Source organism: Gopherus flavomarginatus, chromosome 5 (genome assembly GCF_025201925.1).
Source record: "Gopherus flavomarginatus isolate rGopFla2 chromosome 5, rGopFla2.mat.asm, whole genome shotgun sequence".
NCBI classification, from domain to species: Eukaryota; Metazoa; Chordata; order Testudines; family Testudinidae; genus Gopherus; species Gopherus flavomarginatus.
The window spans coordinates 9,365,849-9,388,480 of NC_066621.1; the positions used below are offsets into that span (position 1 = coordinate 9,365,849).

Consider the following 22,632-nt stretch of genomic DNA (forward strand, 5'->3'; position numbering starts at 1 on the left):
TGGACCTTACCAGGGTGGGAGATCTAGGCTTAGAGGGGGCCTAGGAGTGAAGTTTCTTGGCATGATGGAAATCTCTTGGTGCCCAGTATAGCCATGAATGAGGGCTGTACGCAAAATGAATTGGGAGTCACAGCAGAGTGTAGCAGGAGGGGCGTCTCTGTAGATACCTTGTATTTACCACAGTAACCACAAGTCCTGGATTCTCTAAGGATCATATAAAGACGCCTTGGAGTAAATAGCTGAACCGCCCCCACTATGAAAATGAGGAATACTCCTCTTCCATTGGTGGAGCTGATGCAGTAGGTGTGTCAGAATCATAAGAATAAAGGAAGGGACCTCGAGAAGTCAAGTCCAGTCTCTTGTGCTGGGGCAGGAACAAGTAAACCTAGACATCCTGACAGATGTTTCCAAAACCTGTTCTTAAAAACTTCCAATGATGGGGAATCCACAAGCTTCATTGCAAGCCTGTTCCAGATTGTAATTATCCTTATAGCTAGAAAGTTTCTTCTAATATCTAACCTAAATCTCCCCTGCTACAGATTAAGCCCATTATTTCTTGTCTTACCTTCAGTGGATATAGAGAATAATTGACCACCATCCTCTTTGTAACAGCCCTCAACGTATTTTAAGACCTTACCAGGTTCCCCTAGTCTTTTCTCAGGACTAAACAGACCCAGTGTTTTTTGTTTGTTTTTGTTTTTTTTAAATCTTTCCTCATAGATCAGATTTTCTAAACCTTTTGTTGCTGTCCTCTCAACTCTCTCCAATTTGTTCACATCTTTCCTCAAGTGTGGGGGACACTACTCCAGCTGAGACCTCACCAGTCCTGAGGAGAGTGAAACAGTTACCTTCCATGTCTTACATGAAACATCCTGGTAATACATCGCAAGATAACGTTAGCTTTTTTCGCAACTGCATCACATTGTTGACTGATTCCATTTGTGATCCGCTGTAACCCTCAGGTCCTTTTTAATAGTACTGCCAGCTAGCTCGTTTTTCCCCCATTTTGTAATTGTACCTTTGATTTTTCCTTCCTAAATGTAGTACTTTACATTTGTCTTTATTGAATTTCATCTCGTTGAATTCAGACCAATTCGTCAAGGTTGTTTTGAATTCTAATCCTGTCCTCTAAACTGCTTGCAACCCCAGCCAGCTTGGTGTCTTCTGCAAATTTTATACACACTCTCATTTCATTATCCAAATCATTAATAAAGATATTGACTAGTACTGGACCCAGGACTGACCCCTGCAGGACACTAGATATGCCCTCCCAGTTTGACAGCGAACCACTGACAACTACTTTTTGAGTATAGTCTTTCAACTAGTTGTGCACCCACCTTATTAGTAATTTCATAGACCATAGCTCCCTAATTTGTTTTTATGATAATGTCATATGGGACTGTATCAAAAGCCTTAGTAGGTCTGGGAAAATCTTTTGTCGGTACGCTACACACCTCTGGTGCCGAAGAAATAACAGTGATTGATATAGCTAGGGAAATGTTTACGGTTTATGATAATTGTGACTCAGAAGACAGATGCTACTAGATCTAGTACTGTGTATCTCAGCATCAAGACCATCAGTACCATGAGCAGCAACTGTGAGGTGGATGGGGCAGAACATTTGTGCTAACAAAATTTGTACCAAAGTAGCTGGTACTGGAGCAGAAAGCCTTAGTGTCAGTATGGAGTGCCCAACAGGCAGTGTCAGAGAGACAGACAGATGGAAACTGCTTGAGAGTGCTCTTTGGCTGGTACTGGTATATGGAGAACAGCATTTTTGGGTGCAGAGGAACCCAAGTTGGGTCCTGTGCTACCCTTGTGAGAGGAAAGCTGCAGCGATCTATGCCTCTTTGACAGGTTCTCAGACAACAGCCTGTTCTTCTCTAGAGAAGTGGATGACTGCATCCTACTGCTTTCAGCAAATGAAGATGACTTGAAGTGGAAGCAGTAGAGGCGTGCTTCTCAGAAGCTGGGGCTCTAGAGGCAGTCATAACATTCATAGTCAACTGAGTACTTCTGGTGGAGGACTGTTCAGATCTGGGTGGATACTGTTTACCCTGATCAGAAGCTGACCTCACTAACTTGTCTAGAAGATCAAACTTCCCTTGCCTAATGGGTTCTTTTAGAAAAGATACCAACAAATGGAGCATTTATCAACAATATGCCTCCCAAGGGATGCAACACTTACATGAAGGACCATACTTGAACATAAGAGATTTTTGCTCAGCCATAAGGGCTGAAGCCCAGTATCCAGAAAAGCTTTCCAGAAATGAACCTGAATAGATGATTACCCAAAGCGAATCAAACTCTGATCTACACTGCATAGGTAACTTATACAAACCAAAAGGGACAGGCACCTTGCTCTCAGTCCTGTTCTGCAGCCATGGGCTGCACCACCCTTTGTGCCACAGGGGGCCAGGAGGGCATTTGGGCACAGACACAGTCCCAATGAATTGTCACCATTCTGATCTTGAGCATATGGGGAGCATGCACCCCAAAAGTGAAAAATATATACATACAGACCAGCACTCTAAGAAAAAGAGGTAGGGTTTTCAAATTTAGAGTAAAGAAAAATCTAAAATTTCTAGAGTCTAAAACATTTAACCTTCAATGCTAATGCCATTACCTATTACCCTGCTTTGCGTAATGCTACAATGCAAAAGGGCATACTTACCATCTGCTCCCTTGTGCACATAGCCATTTGCAGGAGGCATAAGTTGTTGATGGCTTCCTGCCTCTGAGTTGCTGTAGCCTTCTTGAGGTTCAGAAAGAGTTCCCTGGGAGGATAAATAACTGGGAATATCTGCAGGTAAATTCATCTCCTCTGAAAGAGGCAGAGATTAACATTGACTATCTCAACAGTAAGTGATAGTATTTCAAAGTGGTGCTGATGCTATTCAGCAGACTAATGCAAACATACTGAGAAAAGGATTTCGTTCATATGCCATCCCCATTCTCCTCAAGAAATCAAAAATCCACATATCCAGTTAAGAGAGACTAACCAAAAAGCAAGCAGAACCAGTCAACATCTTACTCTAAGTCTTGCAAGTGTTCTCACCCAGACATAAATTTCAAATTCTTATTTACTACCAACTTTGTGAACTCATTTGTTTCCCTCATTTCAGAAGAGCACTATGATTGACACGGTATAACATATTTAATGTTAAGGAATGCATGTTTGACTACTACTTTTCACAAGAAAGAAAGACAGACAGACAGACAGACAGGAAAAAACTCTAGGGAAAGCCTGAATATACCCAGTTGACCCTGTGCATAAACCAAGAATTCAGCTGTGACAAACAAAGGCTTCCCCCACCCCCGTCAGGTCTCTTCCTTTACATTCTTTATGGAATTATTTCATTTAGTTATAGGTTAAAACACAACAGAAGTAAGCTGGCCTTGTATTTTACCTACCTGTGTTAGTGATGCTGTAGTCTTCACTTTTTCTCCGCATGTGATATATAACTATAACCCATACCAAAGAGGTGCCCACAACACAGCAGACTACAACAATAATCACAATGCCAACTGTCGTCCAGCCATCTTCCTCGTGTAAAATACCACTTTGGGAGGAATCACAATTTTGGGAAGATAATACATTTAGGTAAATATGGCCACGCTCTGTGCCAAGTGTGTTGGACATAATGCATGTATATTTCCCAGCATCCTCTAATCCAGCATCCACAATGATAAGGAGTTGATTGGCAGCAGCAAAGAAGTGTCGTTCTGTTACTGTCAGGGGCCCATCATCTTTAGTCCAGTTCAGGCGAGGGGCTGGACTGCCACCAGCTATACACTGCAACACAGCAGTTTCACCTCGGGTTACTGTCCTGTCTTCCAGAGGCCTAACAAACGAAGGAGTTTCTGGATATGGTGGAGAGGAAGAAATGTTATTTTAATATTGTTAAGTCAAATAGGATTAAAAAGATAATTGCACAGAATCTCAATTGCAACCTTCCTATGTGTATCAAATAATATTTAGAATCCAATCCCAGAGTTTGAAAATAGAGATGGGCAAAGAACAGTGGCCAGGAAATACTGTGACAGATCTGATGTGATGGAAGACACTTCTATGAATGGTGGACTCACTGGAACTGATCTCGACAGAGCTCTGCTGAATACATTGAAGGTAACATTGCATGGGGTGATGTGAAGTCTTTTCCATTTCTATAGTTTATATATGACCTTCATGTAAAAAAAGGGTAGAGATCACAAGCCCACCAAAAACAGCCCTTCTCGTGGTATTTCCTTCCTATACTAGCTCAGCATAGTCCAGGTCGCCTGTGATTAACTTCAGCTCCCTGAGTCAAAGCTGGAATTATCAAATCCATAAAAATCAACCTAATCAAGAAGCGTCCCCATAATTCTCTCCCCCAAACCCATGCCAACATATATAGTAAATGAAGCTGCAGACTAGCCGTGCAGTGAATCACTGATCAGAGGTTATTTCATTATGCAGATTGATATGGACAACAGATAGAGGCAGCAGAATTAGAAACGGTTTCCGAGGTTGGCATTCAACTTCCCCAAGATAATGCAAGTCAACAACAGGGAACTCTGCTGTAGCCACGCACATCATCAAAATACATTTCTTCCATGGTTCTTTACTGCAAAACGCCATCTACAACCAGATAAGTAGAACACTGGTCCTTTTATAGCATAGTCACATTTTTTAAGATGGCTCAAACTGCTACCTTAAGATCAGAGAAACATGCCATTCTGGCAGCACATTAATTTACATTCAGTTCATTTAGATTCCTTATCAACTTCTCATGTAAGTCAGCTACCACCACCATCACAAGAAGTTAAGTGAAAGGATCTGTACAGTTCCAGAATTGTGCTTTGCTTACCCAACACAGTCAGTGTGGCATTTGCTGATAGACCTCCTGCAATGTTTTGTGCCATACAGCTATAGATTCCCATATCTTCTATTTTTACATTTGCGATGAAGAACACATCGTCTTCAGGCATAACATGCATTCGTCTCTCTCGTGCTGCAGGGAAGTCTGTGCCACCGTCTTTCTGCCATGAGATCTGGGGAGAGGGGTGGCCCTCGGCAGCACACTCAAGTCGGGCCATGGCCCCAGTACGGATAGTTAGATCCATGGGGGTCTTCAGAAAGGAAGGCAGCTCTGCAGTGAAGGAGACATTATGAACTGAATGTGAAAACATTTTCAGATCAGGGCATATAATAGCAAAGTTCTTCTCTATACTAGAGGAGTGAACTGTAGCAGATCTTACAGACTGCTGCAATTCTTTTAAGGATTGTAGGAATTATACAAATGCAGTATATTCTTTTATTTAAAATTCTATAATGGAATACTACATCTGCAATGCCCCATTAAGATCTTAGTGGGGGACAAATGTCCCAACCACTACCTCTCAGTAAAAGGTGAAAGCAGCACGGCTTAGCTTAATTCACAAATCTTTATTTGTTCATACTTTTGTCACCTGTAAAAGAGGTGAATTATACCTTAATAACTAATAGCAATATCATACATGGCTCTGCTAAGTGCTCATAGGCTCTCCCCCCACTAGGAGAGTCAGTGCCTTTGGAGCAAGCCAGTCAAAACTGGTGTCTCCTAGAATGGATTTCTGCTCTGGACAGACAGTCCCCTCCACTTATCTAGTGTTCTCTAAAGAGTTGGTTTAACATGGGTTTCTTGGCCATCTTCTTTTAGGTCATGAAAACAGAAACCTTAAATGGGGCTCAAATACCTCAATAAAATGGTTGTTTCCTCAGTTTTATGTGGTAGATCTACTCATGTCTGTTTCCCCCAGCTTTGCAAGTGTTTATAGGGGAAGGGTGGCTGGCTCAGCCAACGTGGGGAGCTTTCAGTTTAGAAACAGTAATGCTGCACCCATTTTACTGGACTGGAGAGAGAATTATTCACAAATTGTGACTAGAGCTGGTGAAAACTAAAGTTTTCAAAATTTGATTTATTTATTTTTGCCCAAAAGTGTTGTAATTTTTGACCACTTATGGAAATGATAGGTTTGATAACTATGATAAATGCTGAAAATATCATGCAAATTTTTCAGCTAGCTCTGGACATGACTCCTCTCTACAGACCCATTATAGAAGCAGCCAGTTTTATTTCTGCTTTTGTGAGCCTCTTTATGGAGTCTGAACAAACACTGGAACTTCAATGAGGAGGAAATCATAAGCTTTTGTAAATCACAACTAGCTTCAAAAGCATTTTTCTAGATAAAAGTTTAATTATAACCTCAGATGAAAAAAAATAAAGTTTCTCTTTTGTTAGCATATCTGCTTACCATTGACAGTCAGTTTGGCTTTGTTGGAATAATTGGAACCAAAGTGATTGGTGACAATGCACTGGTATTTCCCTTCATCGGTGAAATTCACATTGAAAAGATGCAGGACTGTGGTGTACTCAAGGACCTCTCCATCTTGCTGCTGATACCTGGCAAAATTCTCAACTTCTGCATCATACAATATTTCGCTGTCTTTACGCCATGCAGTGGACATTGGTGAATCACTGGTGCTTACTGCAGTGCAAGTCAAAGTCACATTTATGCCTCTTAGAGCAATTGCGCTCTCAGGATGTACTCTTATCTGTGGTTTAGGAAAGTCATCTGCAAAAGGAATAGCAAGATTAATCAGTTTTTCCCTTCAGCATGCAGCTGACGTTGCAAGAAAAATACTGAAAGGTATTTTATGGGGAAACAATGCTGTTTGTATTGTAGTAACATTTGCTTCCACTGCTTATTCCCCACATTAAATTATCTTCAGTTTGACATCAGCCAGCTGCTGGGGAAATGAAACTGCGAAACAGGATTATGACAACAGGTGGGGGCAAGACAAACAACAAGAACAGATGAGGTGAAAGACACCTCAAGGTCTTCACCAGGACCCTGTATTTTCCAGTTACCTGGATTTGCTACAGATATACACAGATGCATAATTGTGCTTCACAATCTAATTTTATTTTTTAAGGTATAGAAACTCTTATTGCAGTAAAGACATCTTTATAGGCATCACACAATGTAAACTGGGGGCTTGCTGCGATACGTCTGCATACAAACAACCTAAAGAAACCTCTCTGAGAAACATGAACTGTCCCATTCCTCCCGAAAGTGCGTTGACTGATGTCTGGTGACAATTTACATGTCAACATACCTATTTCAAAGCTTACTGTTTTAACAAAAAAGCTTCAGTTGTGCTAATCCATTGGCAGATGTTAGGTTGGGAGCACTCAGGTAGGAATTAGGAGCTCAAGACTCAAAGATTGCTAGTGACCAAAAAAGGAGGTAGGGTGCTGGGGAAAACAGACATGTGGGTGGATGGATAAGAATGGCCAGGTGGTTAAGGTGCTAGCCTGGAACTCAGGACATATGGATTAAATTCTCAGCTCTTCCACAGAGTCCCTGTGTGATCTTAGACAAGTCACAGTTTCCACCTCAGTTTCCCCCAATCTATAAAATGCAGATAATAGCACCTTCCTACCTCACAATCCTTTCGCAAGGATAAATATGTTCAAGTTTGTGAGGCACTCTGATATTATGACAAAGGAAGCCAAATAAGTATTACCCTCTCCAGGATGCCCAGACTATCCTGTGGTACCAAAAATTTAAGCTACCCATACTCTCCTAGGTACTAAAAGAACCACTATTACTGGGTTCAATGCCTTCTACAAAGCGACAATCAAGAACTTGAGCCACATAAAATTTTCACAGTAAACTAAAGGATCCTGCCACAGGACTTCCCCTCTTATAGGAGCATAGAACTGGAAGGAACCTCAAGAGGTCATCTAGTTCAGTCCACTGCACTCAAAACAGGACTAGGTATTATCTAGACCAGGGGCTGGCAACCTATGGAATGTGTGCCACCTTTGGCACGCGAACCGATTTTGCCTGGCATGCGGCTGCCGGCCCCACTCAGCATGCAGCTCGCTGAGTGAAGGGAATCCCAGGCTGGCAGAGGCTGAGTGGGGCCAGTGGCCGGGAACCCAGACCAGCAACAGGCGTGTCCCCTGGCTCCCCCCTCAATGTGGTCGGGTTCTGCGGCTCCCAGGAGTGTGAGCCAACGAGGCGTGGGGCCCTGAGCCTCCTATGGGAGGGGCGGCAGCTCACACTCCGGAGAGCCCAAGCGCGGCGAACACGGGGAGCATGGGGGGAGCTGCCCGCATGCATTCGCTGCAGGAGCCCCCCCGCCCGCCCCTGGGGGAGAGGGTATTGGGCCACAGCCCGGGCAGGCACAGCCCCCCGCTCTCCTCTCACTGTGCTCAGGTTCTGCGGCTCACGGAAGTGTGAGCCGCCACCGCTGCCCCTCTCACAGCTCCCCCACTCCCGCTGCCTCAGCACTCCACGTGGAGTTTTGCCTCCACGTGGAGCCAGCGTCTGACTGGCATGGGCCTGGTAAGAGGAGTCCCGGGGGCAGTCAGGGAGCAGGGAAAGGGTTGGATGGGTCGAGGGAGTCCCCAAGGGTCTGTCTGGGGGCGGGGGTGTGGATAAGGGTTGGGGCAGTCAGGGGATAAGGAGCAGGGGGGGTTTGGGGTTCTGACCAGGGCAATCAGGGTGGGAAGTGGGAGGGAGTGGGACTAGGGCAGGGATCTCCCTTCTTTTTTGATTGTTGAAATATGGTAACTCTAGGCGAGGGAGGAGCCGGGAGGCGCATGAGGGCTGGCACCTGCATACATCCATACAGCCTGCAGGAGCCCCGGGGGGGGGGGGGGGGCGCTGGGCCGCAGCCTGGGCAGGCGGGGCAAGAGGGTGCAGCTGCTCCCCGCTAGTGGCACCACCACCTTTGCAGGGCTGCTGCCCCGTTGCACCGCACTGGCTCCTCCATGGCTGGGGCTCGCTGCTGCCACAAGCAGGATGCTCTGGTTCTCCAGTGACTCCGAAAGGTGGCTCCTCCCTGCCGAGTTGCTGCAGCAGCCCAAGCCCGGCAAAGCCAGTGAGTGGACGCAGGGCGGGGGCCACCTGGGTGGGGTGGGGAGGGCTCGCAGGGGGGCTGTGCACCCTCCAGGGTAGTTCAAGGGGCGGGGAGGGGGGAACCTGGTTTGGGGAGCAGCCCCTGGGCATGGCTGGCCCCTGGGGTCTATAAAGGCTCGTTGGGATTTGCCCCTCAATGAACTGATGTGTGGGGTGGGGGTGAGGGGCCGGCGCACAAGGTGGAAGTTTTGCCTAGGGAGCAAAATATCCTTGCACTGGTCCTGCCCCAGGGAGTGCGTGCACCCCAGGTTAAGAACCACTGCACTAAACTCATAAGATCTGCAATTTTAATTTAATTTTAAATGAAGCTTCTTAAACATTTAAAAAAAACGTGTCTACTTTATACATAATAGTTTATAGACTTAGACCTTCTAAAAACATTAAAACGTATTACTGGCACGCGAAATCTTAAATTAGAGTGAATAAATGAAGACTCGGCACACCACCTCTGAAAAGTTGCCAACCCCTGATCTAGACCGTCCCTGAGAGGTGTTTGTCCAACCTGCTCTTAAAAATCTCCAATGATGGAGATTCCACAACCCTGACAATTCAGAAGTTTTTCCTAATATCCAAGCTAAACCTCCCTTGCAGCAATTTAAGCCCATTTCTTCTTGTCCTATTTTCAGAGGTTAACAATTTTTCTCCCTCCTCCTTATAACAACCTTTTATATACTTGAAAACTTATGTCCTCTTTCAGCCTTCTCTTCTCCAGACTAAACAAACCAATTTTTTCAATCTTTCCTCATAGGTCATGTTTTCTAAACCTTTAATCGTTTTTGCTGCTCTTCCCTAGACTCTCTCTAATCTGTCCTCAAATGCGGCACCCAGAACTGGACACAATACTCCAGTTGAGACCTAATCGGAGCAGAGTAGAGTGGGAGAATTACTTCTTGTGTCTTGCCTACAACACTCCTGCTAATACATCCCAGAATGAGGTTTACTTTTTTTGCAACAATCTTACACTGTTAACTCATATTTAGCTTGTGGTCCACCATGACCCCCACATCCCTTTCTGCAATACTACTTCCTAGGCAGTCATTTCCCATTTTGTATGTGTGCAACTGATTGTTCCTTCCTAAGTGAAGTACTCTGCATTTATCCTTATTGAATTTCATCCCATTTACTTCAGGCCATTTCTCCAGTTTGTCCAGATCATTTTGAATTATAATTCTATCTTCCAAAGCACTTGCAACTTCTCCCAGCTTGGTATCGTCCACAAACTTTATAAGTGTACTCTCTATGCCATTATCTAAATCATTGATGAAGAATCTTATAATAGACTATACAGTGCCTCAGTGCAATAGAAACCAGGGAACTTGGGAAAAATATATAGCCATGGAAAGAGCCAAACCAAAAAGCGATGGTAGGCCAAGTTATGCATGCACACACAAATTATTTCTTTGTCTCCATTATTCAGCCCAATAATCTCCTTCAATTCAACATGAATGTCTGGTTTCCAAGAGGGGTGCATTTCTACTTAGGTACTACCATACCCCTAAGTCAAAGTCATTAAGAATACAAACCACAGACAAAGTCTTCAGGATTCACATTGAGAATGCTTTGTCCTGCTAGCCATTCAGGGTGAGCACAGCTAACATTTACAGCCTGTTGTAAATGGCTGTCAACGAGCCACTGAAGCAGCCATTTCAACTGGCAGTCACAGAGAAGGCTGCTGGTGTTCAACATCCTGCAGAAACAAGGTTAAAAAGGAAAAGTCATTCGTTTTAATTTACTCATTTCTCATCTATGCTATTGTGGTGACATAAAGCAGCCAAACAGCATTGGCATATACATACAAAGTGCCCACCACCACAGTATCTGGATCTTAGGATACCTACCGGCTGCTGTCAGTAAATGCCGTATCAGGAAATCTTTACTGGACTGAAAAAATTATTCACCCCTTCTGGAGAGTGAATCTGGTGATTATTTACTTAGAACCAGGAAGGGTATGCACCAAAGAATAAGGGATTCCTTTCAGCAATATCCACTCTTGTCCATGAATGACAACTCATTTTAAAAACATACAAGACAGTGAATAAAGTCTCACATGAGTGCCTAATGTAGAAAGCATGTCTCACTACCCTCCTCCTCTCAGTGAAGCTTATGTGAAACTAAGTAATAGCCCATCTGGCCAGGATTAACTAGATGGATAATTTTAAAATAGATTACATGATATTCAGACTTCATCTTCTACAGAGCTATGAATTATACTCCCATAGAATATCACTGGGTGAGTGGGTCTCTCAACATTACATAACATTCTACATGTTTAAAGATCACATGTGCCTTTGGCAAGTGTATCTGCTGAGCTAGTAAAATCCCTGCATAAACTTCAGTAATACAAGGCCTTTTCCCCCCTAAAGGGGGTTCAAAACATGAGGCTAGTCAAGCCCCCTGGAAAGGTTTCAGTTTGGTCATTTCTCCTGTTCACTGGCTAAGTTCCAAGAAGTTTTTAAATTTTTATACAGGGAATATCATCTGAGGCTTTTGTCTCTTAATTGTCTGAAAACCAGGCTAGATTTTTGAGTAGCCAAGTCAACAGCTTTAATTTAGTTTCAGAGGGGCCACATGAAGCATTTAATTTTGTAATAAGGAGTGGGGTACTGCTAAGAGCCACATTAATGACCATAACAGCATCAGTCTGCATGTTGGACCCTTAAGGAATATAAAGACTTCCTCTGTGGGTATGTCTACATCTACAATTTTGCAGCGCTGGTTGTTACAGCTGTATTAGTACAGCTGTATAGGGCCAGCGCTGCAGAGTGGCCACACTTACAGCAACCAGCGCTGCAAGTGGTGTTAGATGTGGCCACACTGCAGCGCTGTTGGGCGGCTTCAAGGGGGGTTCGGGGAACGCGAGAGCAAACCGGGAAAGGAGACCAGCTTTGCCGTGGTTTGCTCTCGCGTTCCCCGAACCACCCTGCAAACCGCAGGGAAGGAGACCTGCTTGCTCGGGGGTTCGGGGAACGCGAGAGCAAACCGGGGAAGGAGACCAGCTTGATTACCAGAGGCTTCCTCAGGTATGCTGGGATACCTGCTTATTCCACGGAGGTCAAGAAAAGCGCTGGTAAGTGTCTATACTTGATTACCAGCGCTGGATCACCAGCGCTGGATCCTCTACACCCGAGACAAAACGGGAGTACGGCCAGCGCTGCAAACAGGGAGTTGCAGCGCTGGTGGTGCCCTGCAGATGTGTACACCTCCTAAGTTGCAGCGCTGTAACCCCCTCACCAGCGCTGCAACTTTGTGATGTAGACAAGCCCTGTGTTCTATTTCAAAGCAGACACGCACAAATATTAAATTTTTTTTAAAAAAATTCCCTCCCCCCCCACATTCTAATATGTTTTCAGAACACTCCTCATTTTACATTTTAAATATATATATTTTTACAGCAGAGAAATTTGATTCCACCAAGCTTGGTGGAGCACAGTTCTGATATGGAACCTGGTTCCATGCCATCACAAGGGATTGTCAAACAGAAAAATGCAGATACTGATTTCCTAACACCAAGTGACAAAGCCAATTATAGACACCCAGGAAGTCTGGCTCCTGCCATTGTGGGGATAACAAAAGCTAACCCCAGCTTTTTATTAATCTGAGCACTGCTTTAAACACCCACACCCCGAAGCAAGAGTTCCCATGAACCACTCTCAAGATGAAAGAGCAAAGAAGATAGAAAAACACTGCAAGGAAGTATTGTAGTTTATAGTAATTATGTTTAGGAAGAGATGATATAAATTCTAGCAGGCATTAGATAAACCTTACAGCCATTGTTAAAAATTTAATTTTTACATAGAAATTACCACCACTGATGTCTACTTTGTTTTACTGATATTTTGTAATAGAAGTGGAACATATTTAAGCAAGACTGTAGGAAAGTCTATAAGGGACACAGTATGGTCTAACTTGCAATAAAGAAATATACTTACAATTCACTAAAGTGAGTCTGAGCAAAAGCATTTTCTTGGATAGACATTATTGCATTGTTGTTCAAATCTCTGTAAATTAAGCAAGAAGAGTCACAGTGGGAAAACTTCATTTTACATTCTAACGCTGAACAGTTGTGATATTTGCATGTTTGAAGAAGAGACATGTCTGAGGTTGATAAACAGAAAAAGCTACAAGAACTACAGAACAAAGTACTTACAGATGTTCAAGTGCTTCAAGACCAGAGAATGCTTTCTTTGTAATTGATTTGATCTGGTTTCCTTGCAAGATTCTGAAAGACAACCCCCCAAGACCCCAACAAAGACGACTTTAACAGACAAAATATTTTAATACAATATATTGTGGCGTAGTGTTGGCCAATGTGAACAAGGGTGGCTAGGTCTCTCCTTACCTGGATGCAAGTTTCCCATTAGTATGAAGGAGTTCTGCATGCATACCAGTGACACTCCCACCCAACAACATGGTAACTGCTTTTCCAAAAGGATTTTAAAATAAAGTCAAATATTCTAACAAGAACCTGCTGAAGTGAACCAAAGGGAGCTAACTAATAGCCCTTCCGAAGGATGAAAGTAAATTTCATTAGCTCTGACTGTTAAGAAGTTGAATTGTCAACAATGATTTTCAGCAAAGCTTTTACCTGAAAATCTACTGGCACTTAAAACTTTCCTCAGATATAGCCCAGACAGTAATTTTAGAATGCATAACAGACTTCAGGTCTCAAATCATGTTTTCTGAAGTGAGACTGGAAGCGATTTTATCCTACAAGTACTTCCATCATTTTCAATACTACATCAGAGACACCCACTCCTGAATACTAGTGTCAAGCAAGAGTTCAAATAGCCTTAGTCTAAATTACTTAGTACAGGGACTACATTGAATACAAATGTTCTTAACAGAAAAGGCTTTTCTCAGACTTAATCATATTTGCGTTCAAACTATGCGCTATTAAAAATATTTCTGGCTTCATTTCTATTCCAATGCCTTGGAAAGAGGTCATTTCCAGGGCTTGTAATACATACAGTTTGTTGAGGCTGCTGAGACCTGCAAAGGCTTCATTCGAATCTTCTATGGCCCAAAAGATCTCGTTGTTCCGCAAATCTCTGCAAGAGTATAAATGCCTCATTTACATGCCTGGGAAAAATTATATTCATCATCGCTAGTTACTAATGACTGGGGATACAGAATTTCTTTGTATATAAGTAGTAATGTGCTACTGCATAGTACTTTACAAACACTGAACCTCAACATCCCTGCAGGAAGATAAACACCTCATTATACAGATGGGGAAACAAATGGTGCAAGGTGGTTAAGTGAATTGCCTAAAGTCACAGCATCACAAGCTGAATCACAAAGAAAACCAAGAAGCTCTGAGGTACAGTCTCTTGACTGGATATTTGGTAAAGACCAATAACCTGGCTAGTGATCACCATGTGACATGGACTATTTACTAGAGACTGGTAGGAGCTCCTGAAGCCAGTTGTCTGCGTAAGTGAATTAAGCAATAAGTTCATAGTGTTAATCTTCCAAGTGACAGGCTTGTGATAACGTTAGCATATTAAAAGATTACATGCAGGTTGTAGCATAGGGCTGCCAAGCATGAAGTAGGAGATTTGCAACACAGCACGGGTGTTCTGCTCACAAATCTTGTTACCGGCTAATGGGATTTCTGCTTGACCCCTGCACAGCACTTCTGCCCTTACAATTTAGTCTGCTGTTCTGTACTAAAACCAATGCTGCACTCCCTGGTTTGGGAGGGATTATTAAATGATTCACTGGGGGGGGGGGGGAGGAAGAGGGGGTAATAATAGATTCAGTAAAGTTCCTTTTAAACTAAAAGTCAGATTTACCTAGGATTTTAATATCTTAGCATATAGAGGTATTTGCAGATATACCAGCGAGTTGTGAGGGAGAAATATTAACGCAAAACAATTGATGTTTCATTAAAATATAGACATTTATCAATACGATAGTGCTCATGTGCAACAAATCAACTGCCATAAGAACACTAAATAAAATTAAGGACAATAGAGAATGGGCCTCATTTAGCATAAAAAATTATTTCCTTTGCTGTATTTATGGTGAAACAGAACCATTGTTAGCATTGCTTAGAATGGAAGTTTTACTTTATAGACATTAATATACTGAAACAGACCAAAAGTCTACCAAGTCCAGTTTTTTGCCCATGGCAGTAGCCATTCTTATTCGTTTAGTAATCCTGAAGTAATTGGCTCAGCACCTGCAGAAACACGTTCCACAGGTAGGAACCATTTATTAACTTTCCTTTTAATCCAGGATACCCAGAATTCCACCACTACTAACGAAGAGCTAGAATGTGCAACTTTATTCATGCTGGCAAGTGCTGACGCACACAACAGACCCACCAACTACAATGGGTAGCAGTGCTCACGACTGGGAGCAAAGACTGCATAATCTAAACCCAAAGTAATTCTGATGCTAAATTAGAGAGTTTCTCTTTGAAGACTTGTTTACGGGGTAGGCAACATACACATCCTTAAAGTGAGGTTCTAATCAGAAAGTTGTTCCAAGTAAGTGACACTGTGGTTGCATGGGAATAAATGTTGCAATACCTACTTCTGGAATGCTCTCTAGGTCAGCCAAGTTTACAGCTCTGGATAGTTAATGACCAGTCAGACATAATATTATAAAGTAAACAAGGTGATAAGATTTAAGACTTTTGAACTTCTGTTTTTAGATATCTGATTTCTTTTTGCACATATCCTTAATCCACAGAAATATAACCCATATATCATCTGCAGTTTCTGTGTGGTTACCCTATAAGTTTACTATCTTTAAAAGAAGGAGTGTTTAAGAGCATAGGGTACAAAGAATACTTAAGTCAATCTTAACACACACTGGGCAGGTGGAGGACTAACAACGGAAATTAATTTAACTATTAAATTGAGTCTTGGTGAGTCTATACTTGTGCTATTTGGACCAATTCGGTGTTTTGTTTTTGTTGTAAAGCACCAAGAGGGAAGGGAGAAGGGGAAATAGAACTTCATCATGTGAACCGACAGAATTTGCTCCTCACGCACAGAGAGGCATGAATGCTCAGAGCCTTGTTAATCACCATAGCTCCCTTGTCCGCGAATATTCGGCAATCCTGAACCAAACGGCCTGCCTGTTAGCTGTTTGACGCCCCTTAAGAGCCCAACAGAACCTACTAATTAATCTGCTCTTGTTCTTTTTCATGCTACTCTAAATCTAAGAGATTAGTTTTAATTGTTTCATTAAAAGGTTGTATTAAGGTTAACAGAATATGACTGCTTACATAAGTGTCCAGTGATTTTGCCTAAATAGGCACTTTCTTAATGAACTGACGGAAGGCTTATAAACTTGCACTCTTTCAGGTAGCTTTGTGTAGAACCATTAGAAGCGTTCAGCTCTGAAGATGTTTTTAGCAAGAACCAGGACTGAATCCTTATTGCTGGCTAAATCCAGTCAGAGTTACATGTATTAATGAATTTATCAAAATATATGCACAGTTACACCTTAGAACAGAGGTGGCAAATCTTTCTGCACTGTTATGTTATATATGCATTGTGAAGTGACCATGTGTGGAGGGTAGAGAAGGGGGAAGGCTTAAAACAGTAATTTTTATGCCTAACATGGATTCACTATTTATGTTGGTTTACATGTTTATTCCCAGGGTACCCAGTCACTATAAACTGAATGAGTTAAAAAGCAACATTTGGGCCCAAGTTCACAAGGCATCCTCACAACTGATACTTGTGTTGGCTTACTGAATGAAAAGGATGATTAGACCACCTCCAATGCCCCCTGCAGAGAGGCAGCTCCTTCAAAGCAGGTTTTCAAGTACCCTGTAGGATGGTGTAGAGTATCAGAGGGGTAGCAGTGTTAGTCTGGATATGTAAAAGCAGCAAAGAATCCTGTGGCACCTTATAGACTAACAGATGTTTTGGAGCATGAGCTTTCGTGGGTGAATACCCACTTCGTCGGATGGATATAGTGGAAATTTCCAGGGGCAGGTATATATATGCAAGCAAGAAGCAAGCTAGAGATAACGAGGTTAGTTCAATCAGGGAGGATGAGACCCTGTTCTAGCAGTTGAGGTGTGAAAACGCCATCATATGCCAGCAATGCCCCTCTGCTGTGTACATCGGCCAAACTGGACAGTCTCTAAGGAGAAGGATAAATGGACACAAATCAGATATTAGGAATGGCAATATACAAAAACCTGTAGAACACTTCTTCAACCTCCCTGGCCACACAATAGCAGATCTTAAGGTGGCCATCCTGCAGGAAAAAAACTTCAGGACCAGACTTCAAAGAGAAACTGCTGAGCTTCAGTTCATCTGCAAATTTGACACCATCAGCTCAGGATTAAACTAAGACTGCGAATGGCTTGCCAACTACAAAACCATTCTCTCCTCCCTTGGTTTTCACACCTCAACTGCTAGAACAGGGCCTCATCCTCCCTGACTGAACTATCCTCGTTATCTCTAGCTTGCTTCTTGCTTGCATATATATACACACACCTGCCCCTGGAAATTTCCACTACATGCATCCGACGAAGAGGGTATTCACCCACGAAAGCTCATGCTCCAAAACGTCTGTTAGTCTATAAGGTGCCACAGGATTCTTTGCTACTGTAGGATGGCGTGCACTGACTCTTGCCGTCGGTTAACAGGATACTCCCCAGGGCTATCAAGCTGCTGCCTGCCGCCAGCACTAAAGTTAGTGTTTTTTTTAAAAAGCTTAAGACTCTAGGCAGCAATTACTCCTACAGGACAGCCCTCTCAATTCCTCCATCCCTTCAAAGACAAGATGACAGCACCACAGGGACTAAGGCTTCTATTGAAGGCTTTATAGGCTCACACAGTCAGTAGCGATCACAGCCTTTGCTTTACAACTAAGGAAGCTAGCAGAAGTAAACAGGAATTTTTAAACTGGAACCTTTCTGCACTTACAGAGTTTGAAGATTTGACAGCCCTTTAAAGACACCATCAGCAATGTGAATGATTCTGTTGTCACCTAGATTTAATTTCTCCAATAAGCCAAGTCCCGCAAAGGCAGACTCATCCAGGCGGGTCAGCTGGTTGTACGACAAGTCTCTAGAAACATTAAGTGTACACAGTAAGGGGAAGAGACAAGAGACTAACTGAAGGCAAGAATATCAGACAATGAGGTCATCAGAAATCAAGACTCCCTGTTCAGATTTATTTTCACTTCTATTAGAATGTTTTGACAAAGGCCTAGCAAAAAGAGATGCAGCATTTTCTATGGATGTTCTAGCCAACGTCATGAAGTCCCCGCTGAAATGCAGCCCAGCACTTACAGTTCAGAAAGTCTCTGGCAGAATTCCCATGCATCTGGACTGATCCTGTTAATGGCATTTTGGCTAACGTAGAGTTGTTGCAACGTTTGTAAGCCATACAACCAGCCCTTGTTTATTTCTGTCAGGTTATTATGTTCCAGTTCTCTAAAGAATTTGAGAAGAAAATGTTTTCCAAGTAGACATTCAATGAGTAACACATTTTTATAGCACTTCCCATCAGTTGATCTTAATGATTTGCTAACATTAAGCCTTGTAGCACTCCTGTGGGATAGACAAGATTATACCCTTGTTATAGAAGCCAGAGGAATAAATGGATGCCCACAAAAAAGGGTAAATGACTGCCCAAGGTCACAGTGTACCAGTGGCAGAGTCAGAATCCTGGCTTCTATTCTTAACTCAAAATTCTCTGTTCTATCCAGTAGAAGATACAGCCTCTTGTTTTAAATCAACTCTATTAAAATCTCTTGGTAGCACTGCTTGGGTGATACATATGAGATCCCCCTGTCTCATTCATACACCTAAAAGCCAAGACCTTATAGTTAAACCACTAACATAAAGCAAGTCCAGGATTATTAGCATTCTCACTTGTACCTAGGTATAACAGAGACTCCAGGTCGCTTCTCCTTCCCACCGCCAACCCCTCACCTTGTAACATTTTTTTTTAATGGAGTAGTTTGCACAATTTCATTTCTTAGTTCTTCATATGATGGCAAGAGTAGTAAAACTGAGTGAGAGTCTGAACTTAAGATTCCCTTGGAAAGTTTCTGGGAGACTTCCCAATGGACCTTGAATTTATGGGTACACCAAGCTTTAATATCAATCATACCTTAGTTGGAAGGCAATCCTATTTGTAATGTCATCAGATAACCAATCAGAAATGATTGTTTCATTTCTGTATTCTTTGGAGAACAGTGGTTCAGGGATAGGTTGGGAAGGCAAAATGCATACCTAATCATAGCTTTTGGACAGCACCAACAGCTGGGGCCACAGTAACAGGGTTAAGGCTGTAGGGATTGATATGTAACTACCATAAAAGGTTACAGTTTACTCAATAGTTGTGCATGACAGTGAGAAGACTGGAGAAATCTTAAGATTACTGGAAACAGATTCCATCAATGCAGTAGAGAGAGGGTGACACTTTCTGATTCTGGCGGAAGGGAGAGAGACAGTAATATCTTTACATCCTCTTTGGAGTTACCATAAAAGATGTGAAGCCATCAGCTTCCACAGGGAAGAGTAGAAACGTAAACACATTTTCTGTACTACTCATCAACAATTCCAGTGAAGCCAGGCATCATGAGACACACAGTGAGGACCCACTTTCCCTGTTGGTGCCTGAACAGGATACCTAACAAAATGCTATGAGCAGCCATACTTACAGTTCTTCCATATTATCCAATCCAAAGAATGCTCCATCCATTAGTTTGCTAATCCCATTGCGCTGCATTTTTAATGACTTTAAGGATTCCAGACCCTGGAATGTAAGACTTTCCACTATTTTAATCCGGTTCCTTTTAAGCTCCCTTAAATAAAATAAGTTAGCCGTAAGAGTTTAGATATCTTTCACTAAGAAACACTTACATCTACCAAGAACACATTCTCAAGCAAATGATACAATTTTAAGCATTGTTCATTGAGTTTAAGGGACATCACTTACAGGAATTGCACGTGAGGCAATTTGAAGACCTTTGGTGGAATCATACTAATTCTGTTTCTGTTTAGTTTCACCACCACTAGAGAACTGGATAAGTTATCAAGGCAGCCTGCTTCTAGGGTAGTTATTCTGTTGTTACTCAGATTCCTAAGAAAGGAGGAGAAAAGATTTTCTCAGCATGGAAAATTCTACTTTAAAATTGCATAAGAATGTCAAATTAATATTTGTATTACAACTAATGTCTTGTAAAGTTACTTGGTCTCATCAAGTCCCTAGTTTCAGGAATTCAAGTTCGGGTATCATAGGTTAACCTATTTAATCCAAAAAAGGACTACAGGCAAGAGCAGGCATGACTAAAACAAGGACAATCAAGTGACCTGGCCAAGGTCAGCAAAAACCAGGGTACACTAGGAAGTTACCCAATGCTGGCTGTCAGACACAAGCTAGTTAGTACAGGAAAGTCACTGCTAGTGTAGACGGGACAAAACCCTTTTCAACCCAACCTGAGAAATCATGAGTATGACTTGGTATCATTGTGTTTTAAGTGATTTTGTCCTATCTACATTTGCAGCTGTACAGTTCAGAGGGACACGTTGCTCTATGCTCTATACTACAGATGGGACCTTTGACCATAAGGCTCTTTGAGGCAAGGGATCATGATTCCTATCAGTATGTAAAGTACAAAACACGTTTATAACATTGGCTACATAAGAAGCACGTGGCTGGTCAACAATTCAGCCTGGGTGGGGAAAAAGGCTTCTTCTGACTCCTAACCCCAGCCATTAGTTCTCATATCCTTTTTTTACCATGGGGAAAAAGGTGATGTTAGGTTGTACTACAATGTAACTATGTACTTTCAGCAGACTACAGATCAGTTACCTCATTATACTTACAGGTACTTCAACTGCATTCGTGGGAATGAAGCAGCTTTAATTTCTGATATGAGGTTAGAGCTAAGGTCTAGGTTCTCCAACGAAAGGTAAAGTTGAAGCTGCTCTGCATTTATCTCTGGAATTGTATTGTGTACTCTACAAACAAAAGAACAGCAATGTGAGGACAATCACCAGAACACCACTAGGAATGAGTAACATAACTAGCTATAATTTAGGGGTCCAAGGATTAGGATTAATAACCCATGTCTGAGTTTAAAAAAATCTAATGTACCTTTCTGGGTGTTAAGATCCATAAAACCTTATTTCAGGTCTTGGCAATGTTGGATGTCCCCTCCCCACAACCATCCTGACAGTAAAGGTGCTTTTTATAACAGTCAGACTTTAGCCTCTGGGGGGCTGGAGGTAAGCTGTTTCCTGTGGGAGTCCTTGAGTCTGGAACAGACACCCCCTCTCCCCTCCATCAAAGCACCTCAGGTTTGTTTATCAGACTGCATGACAGAAATCCTCCACACTCTCTCCTCTCCCCGCTCTGCACTTTCAGTAGCTTGCATTCGCAGGTGATTTAGAGTTAACTTTTGGTCAATTGCGTTACTAATGTTTTTTGTGGGGTTGTGTGCTTTAAAAAAAAAAAAGTGCTGTACATCTACCTTGAAGCATTTAAAACAAAGATATTTTAACAAGTTTAGTTTTTTAAAAATTAGCTGCTTTCAATTCCTTTGAGACTAACTTTTTCACTTGCTTATAAGAGAAAGCAATTTTTTCAACTCTTTAAATATTTACTTACAATGACAGAATAGTAATATTAGAAGTTGGTTCTCCAAAGTAGGGAATTTCACTTAGCTCATTGTAATTCATCTTCCTGAAAAAGAGATTTCTTTACTGACACTTCAAAAAGGGAAAAGCCGTTCTAGACAGCTGAACAACTTAAACATTTCTCTTGATACTATAGCATCGTGAACACTTTATCTACATGAACGACGTTTTGCAGTAGACAGTGCTGGTAGACCCCTTAAGAGCTAATTTAGTAACAAAAGTTTGGAAGATTCAGCAATCCAAAAAACAGAACTGCTTTAGGTAATTTAATTTAATGGCATCTAAAAATTAGCTACATTCAAAACAAAGTGATGCTCTATTTCTATTTTAAAATAATGGAATGAGTACTAGATTTCTACGCTTCCTGCTGAAATGTGGTTCTGAGGGTGGAACATATCTCTGCCTTACACATACTGTGCTACTAAAATAGGGCTGTCAATTTCTGCTACCTTGCTTCAGATATTTTTTAGTAATTCAGACATCCTGATGTGCCGTAGGAATCAGATCTTAGAAACTGTCAAGTTAAAATCCTAAATATGAACACTTAAGAACTCTGCAACAAAGTGTTTAAAATAAACAAACAATGATAACTTAGATTAACTTACACTTCTTGCAGCGTGTGAATAGACAAATCAATGCTCCATTTAGAGGACAGTAAGTGATTATAACTTAAATCCCTGGAGAATAAAGAGAAATAAGAGATTATTCTATAGTCTGGACTCGAGTAGTTGTTCTGTACATGACAAGTTGTTTCACTAAAATTCACAAGCAGTTCAAATCCACTTTCTTTTTTTTTTTTTGGAACATATTATCCATATTACACCAAACAATAAGAAAGGTTCCCTCTAGCTTACTATATTCATTACTTGGAAAAAAAATCTAGCTCTTTCTGCCATTAGTGGACTAACTCTTTGTTTTTTAAAATAAATATGGGTTGACAGATAAAGAGATCATATGAAATATTTGCCATGAGCACTTTTTGGAAGTTTAATGGCAGTTTTCCAAAGCTCACGAGGAAAGGCTCCCCACACCTTCAAAAGATGTGCTGA

The 22,632-nt window shown here is 41.9% G+C and overlaps 1 protein-coding gene across 2 annotated transcripts in view; it reads right to left on the bottom strand.

Moving 5' to 3' along the window:
• LRIG2 (leucine rich repeats and immunoglobulin like domains 2) overlaps window positions 1-22,632 on the bottom strand; it is a 43,897-nt gene that overhangs the window by 7,552 nt on the left and 13,713 nt on the right. The window contains exons 2-16 of one of the 2 annotated variants that reach the window (XM_050954298.1): window positions 22,189-22,260; window positions 21,555-21,629; window positions 20,771-20,905; window positions 19,881-20,024; window positions 19,603-19,746; window positions 18,224-18,367; window positions 17,856-17,999; window positions 13,923-14,003; window positions 13,103-13,174; window positions 12,885-12,953; window positions 10,479-10,642; window positions 6,277-6,597; window positions 4,851-5,132; window positions 3,415-3,864; window positions 2,675-2,824 (exon numbers count right to left, since the gene is read on the bottom strand). In XM_050954298.1, coding sequence (XP_050810255.1) covers window positions 2,675-2,824; window positions 3,415-3,864; window positions 4,851-5,132; window positions 6,277-6,597; window positions 10,479-10,642; window positions 12,885-12,953; window positions 13,103-13,174; window positions 13,923-14,003; window positions 17,856-17,999; window positions 18,224-18,367; window positions 19,603-19,746; window positions 19,881-20,024; window positions 20,771-20,905; window positions 21,555-21,625 — 2,371 coding nt within the window. In that variant the 5' untranslated portion in view covers window positions 21,626-21,629; window positions 22,189-22,260. The remainder of the gene's footprint in view (window positions 1-2,674; window positions 2,825-3,414; window positions 3,865-4,850; window positions 5,133-6,276; window positions 6,598-10,478; window positions 10,643-12,884; window positions 12,954-13,102; window positions 13,175-13,922; window positions 14,004-17,855; window positions 18,000-18,223; window positions 18,368-19,602; window positions 19,747-19,880; window positions 20,025-20,770; window positions 20,906-21,554; window positions 21,630-22,188; window positions 22,261-22,632) is intronic. The other variant, XM_050954297.1, reaches the window with a different exon arrangement.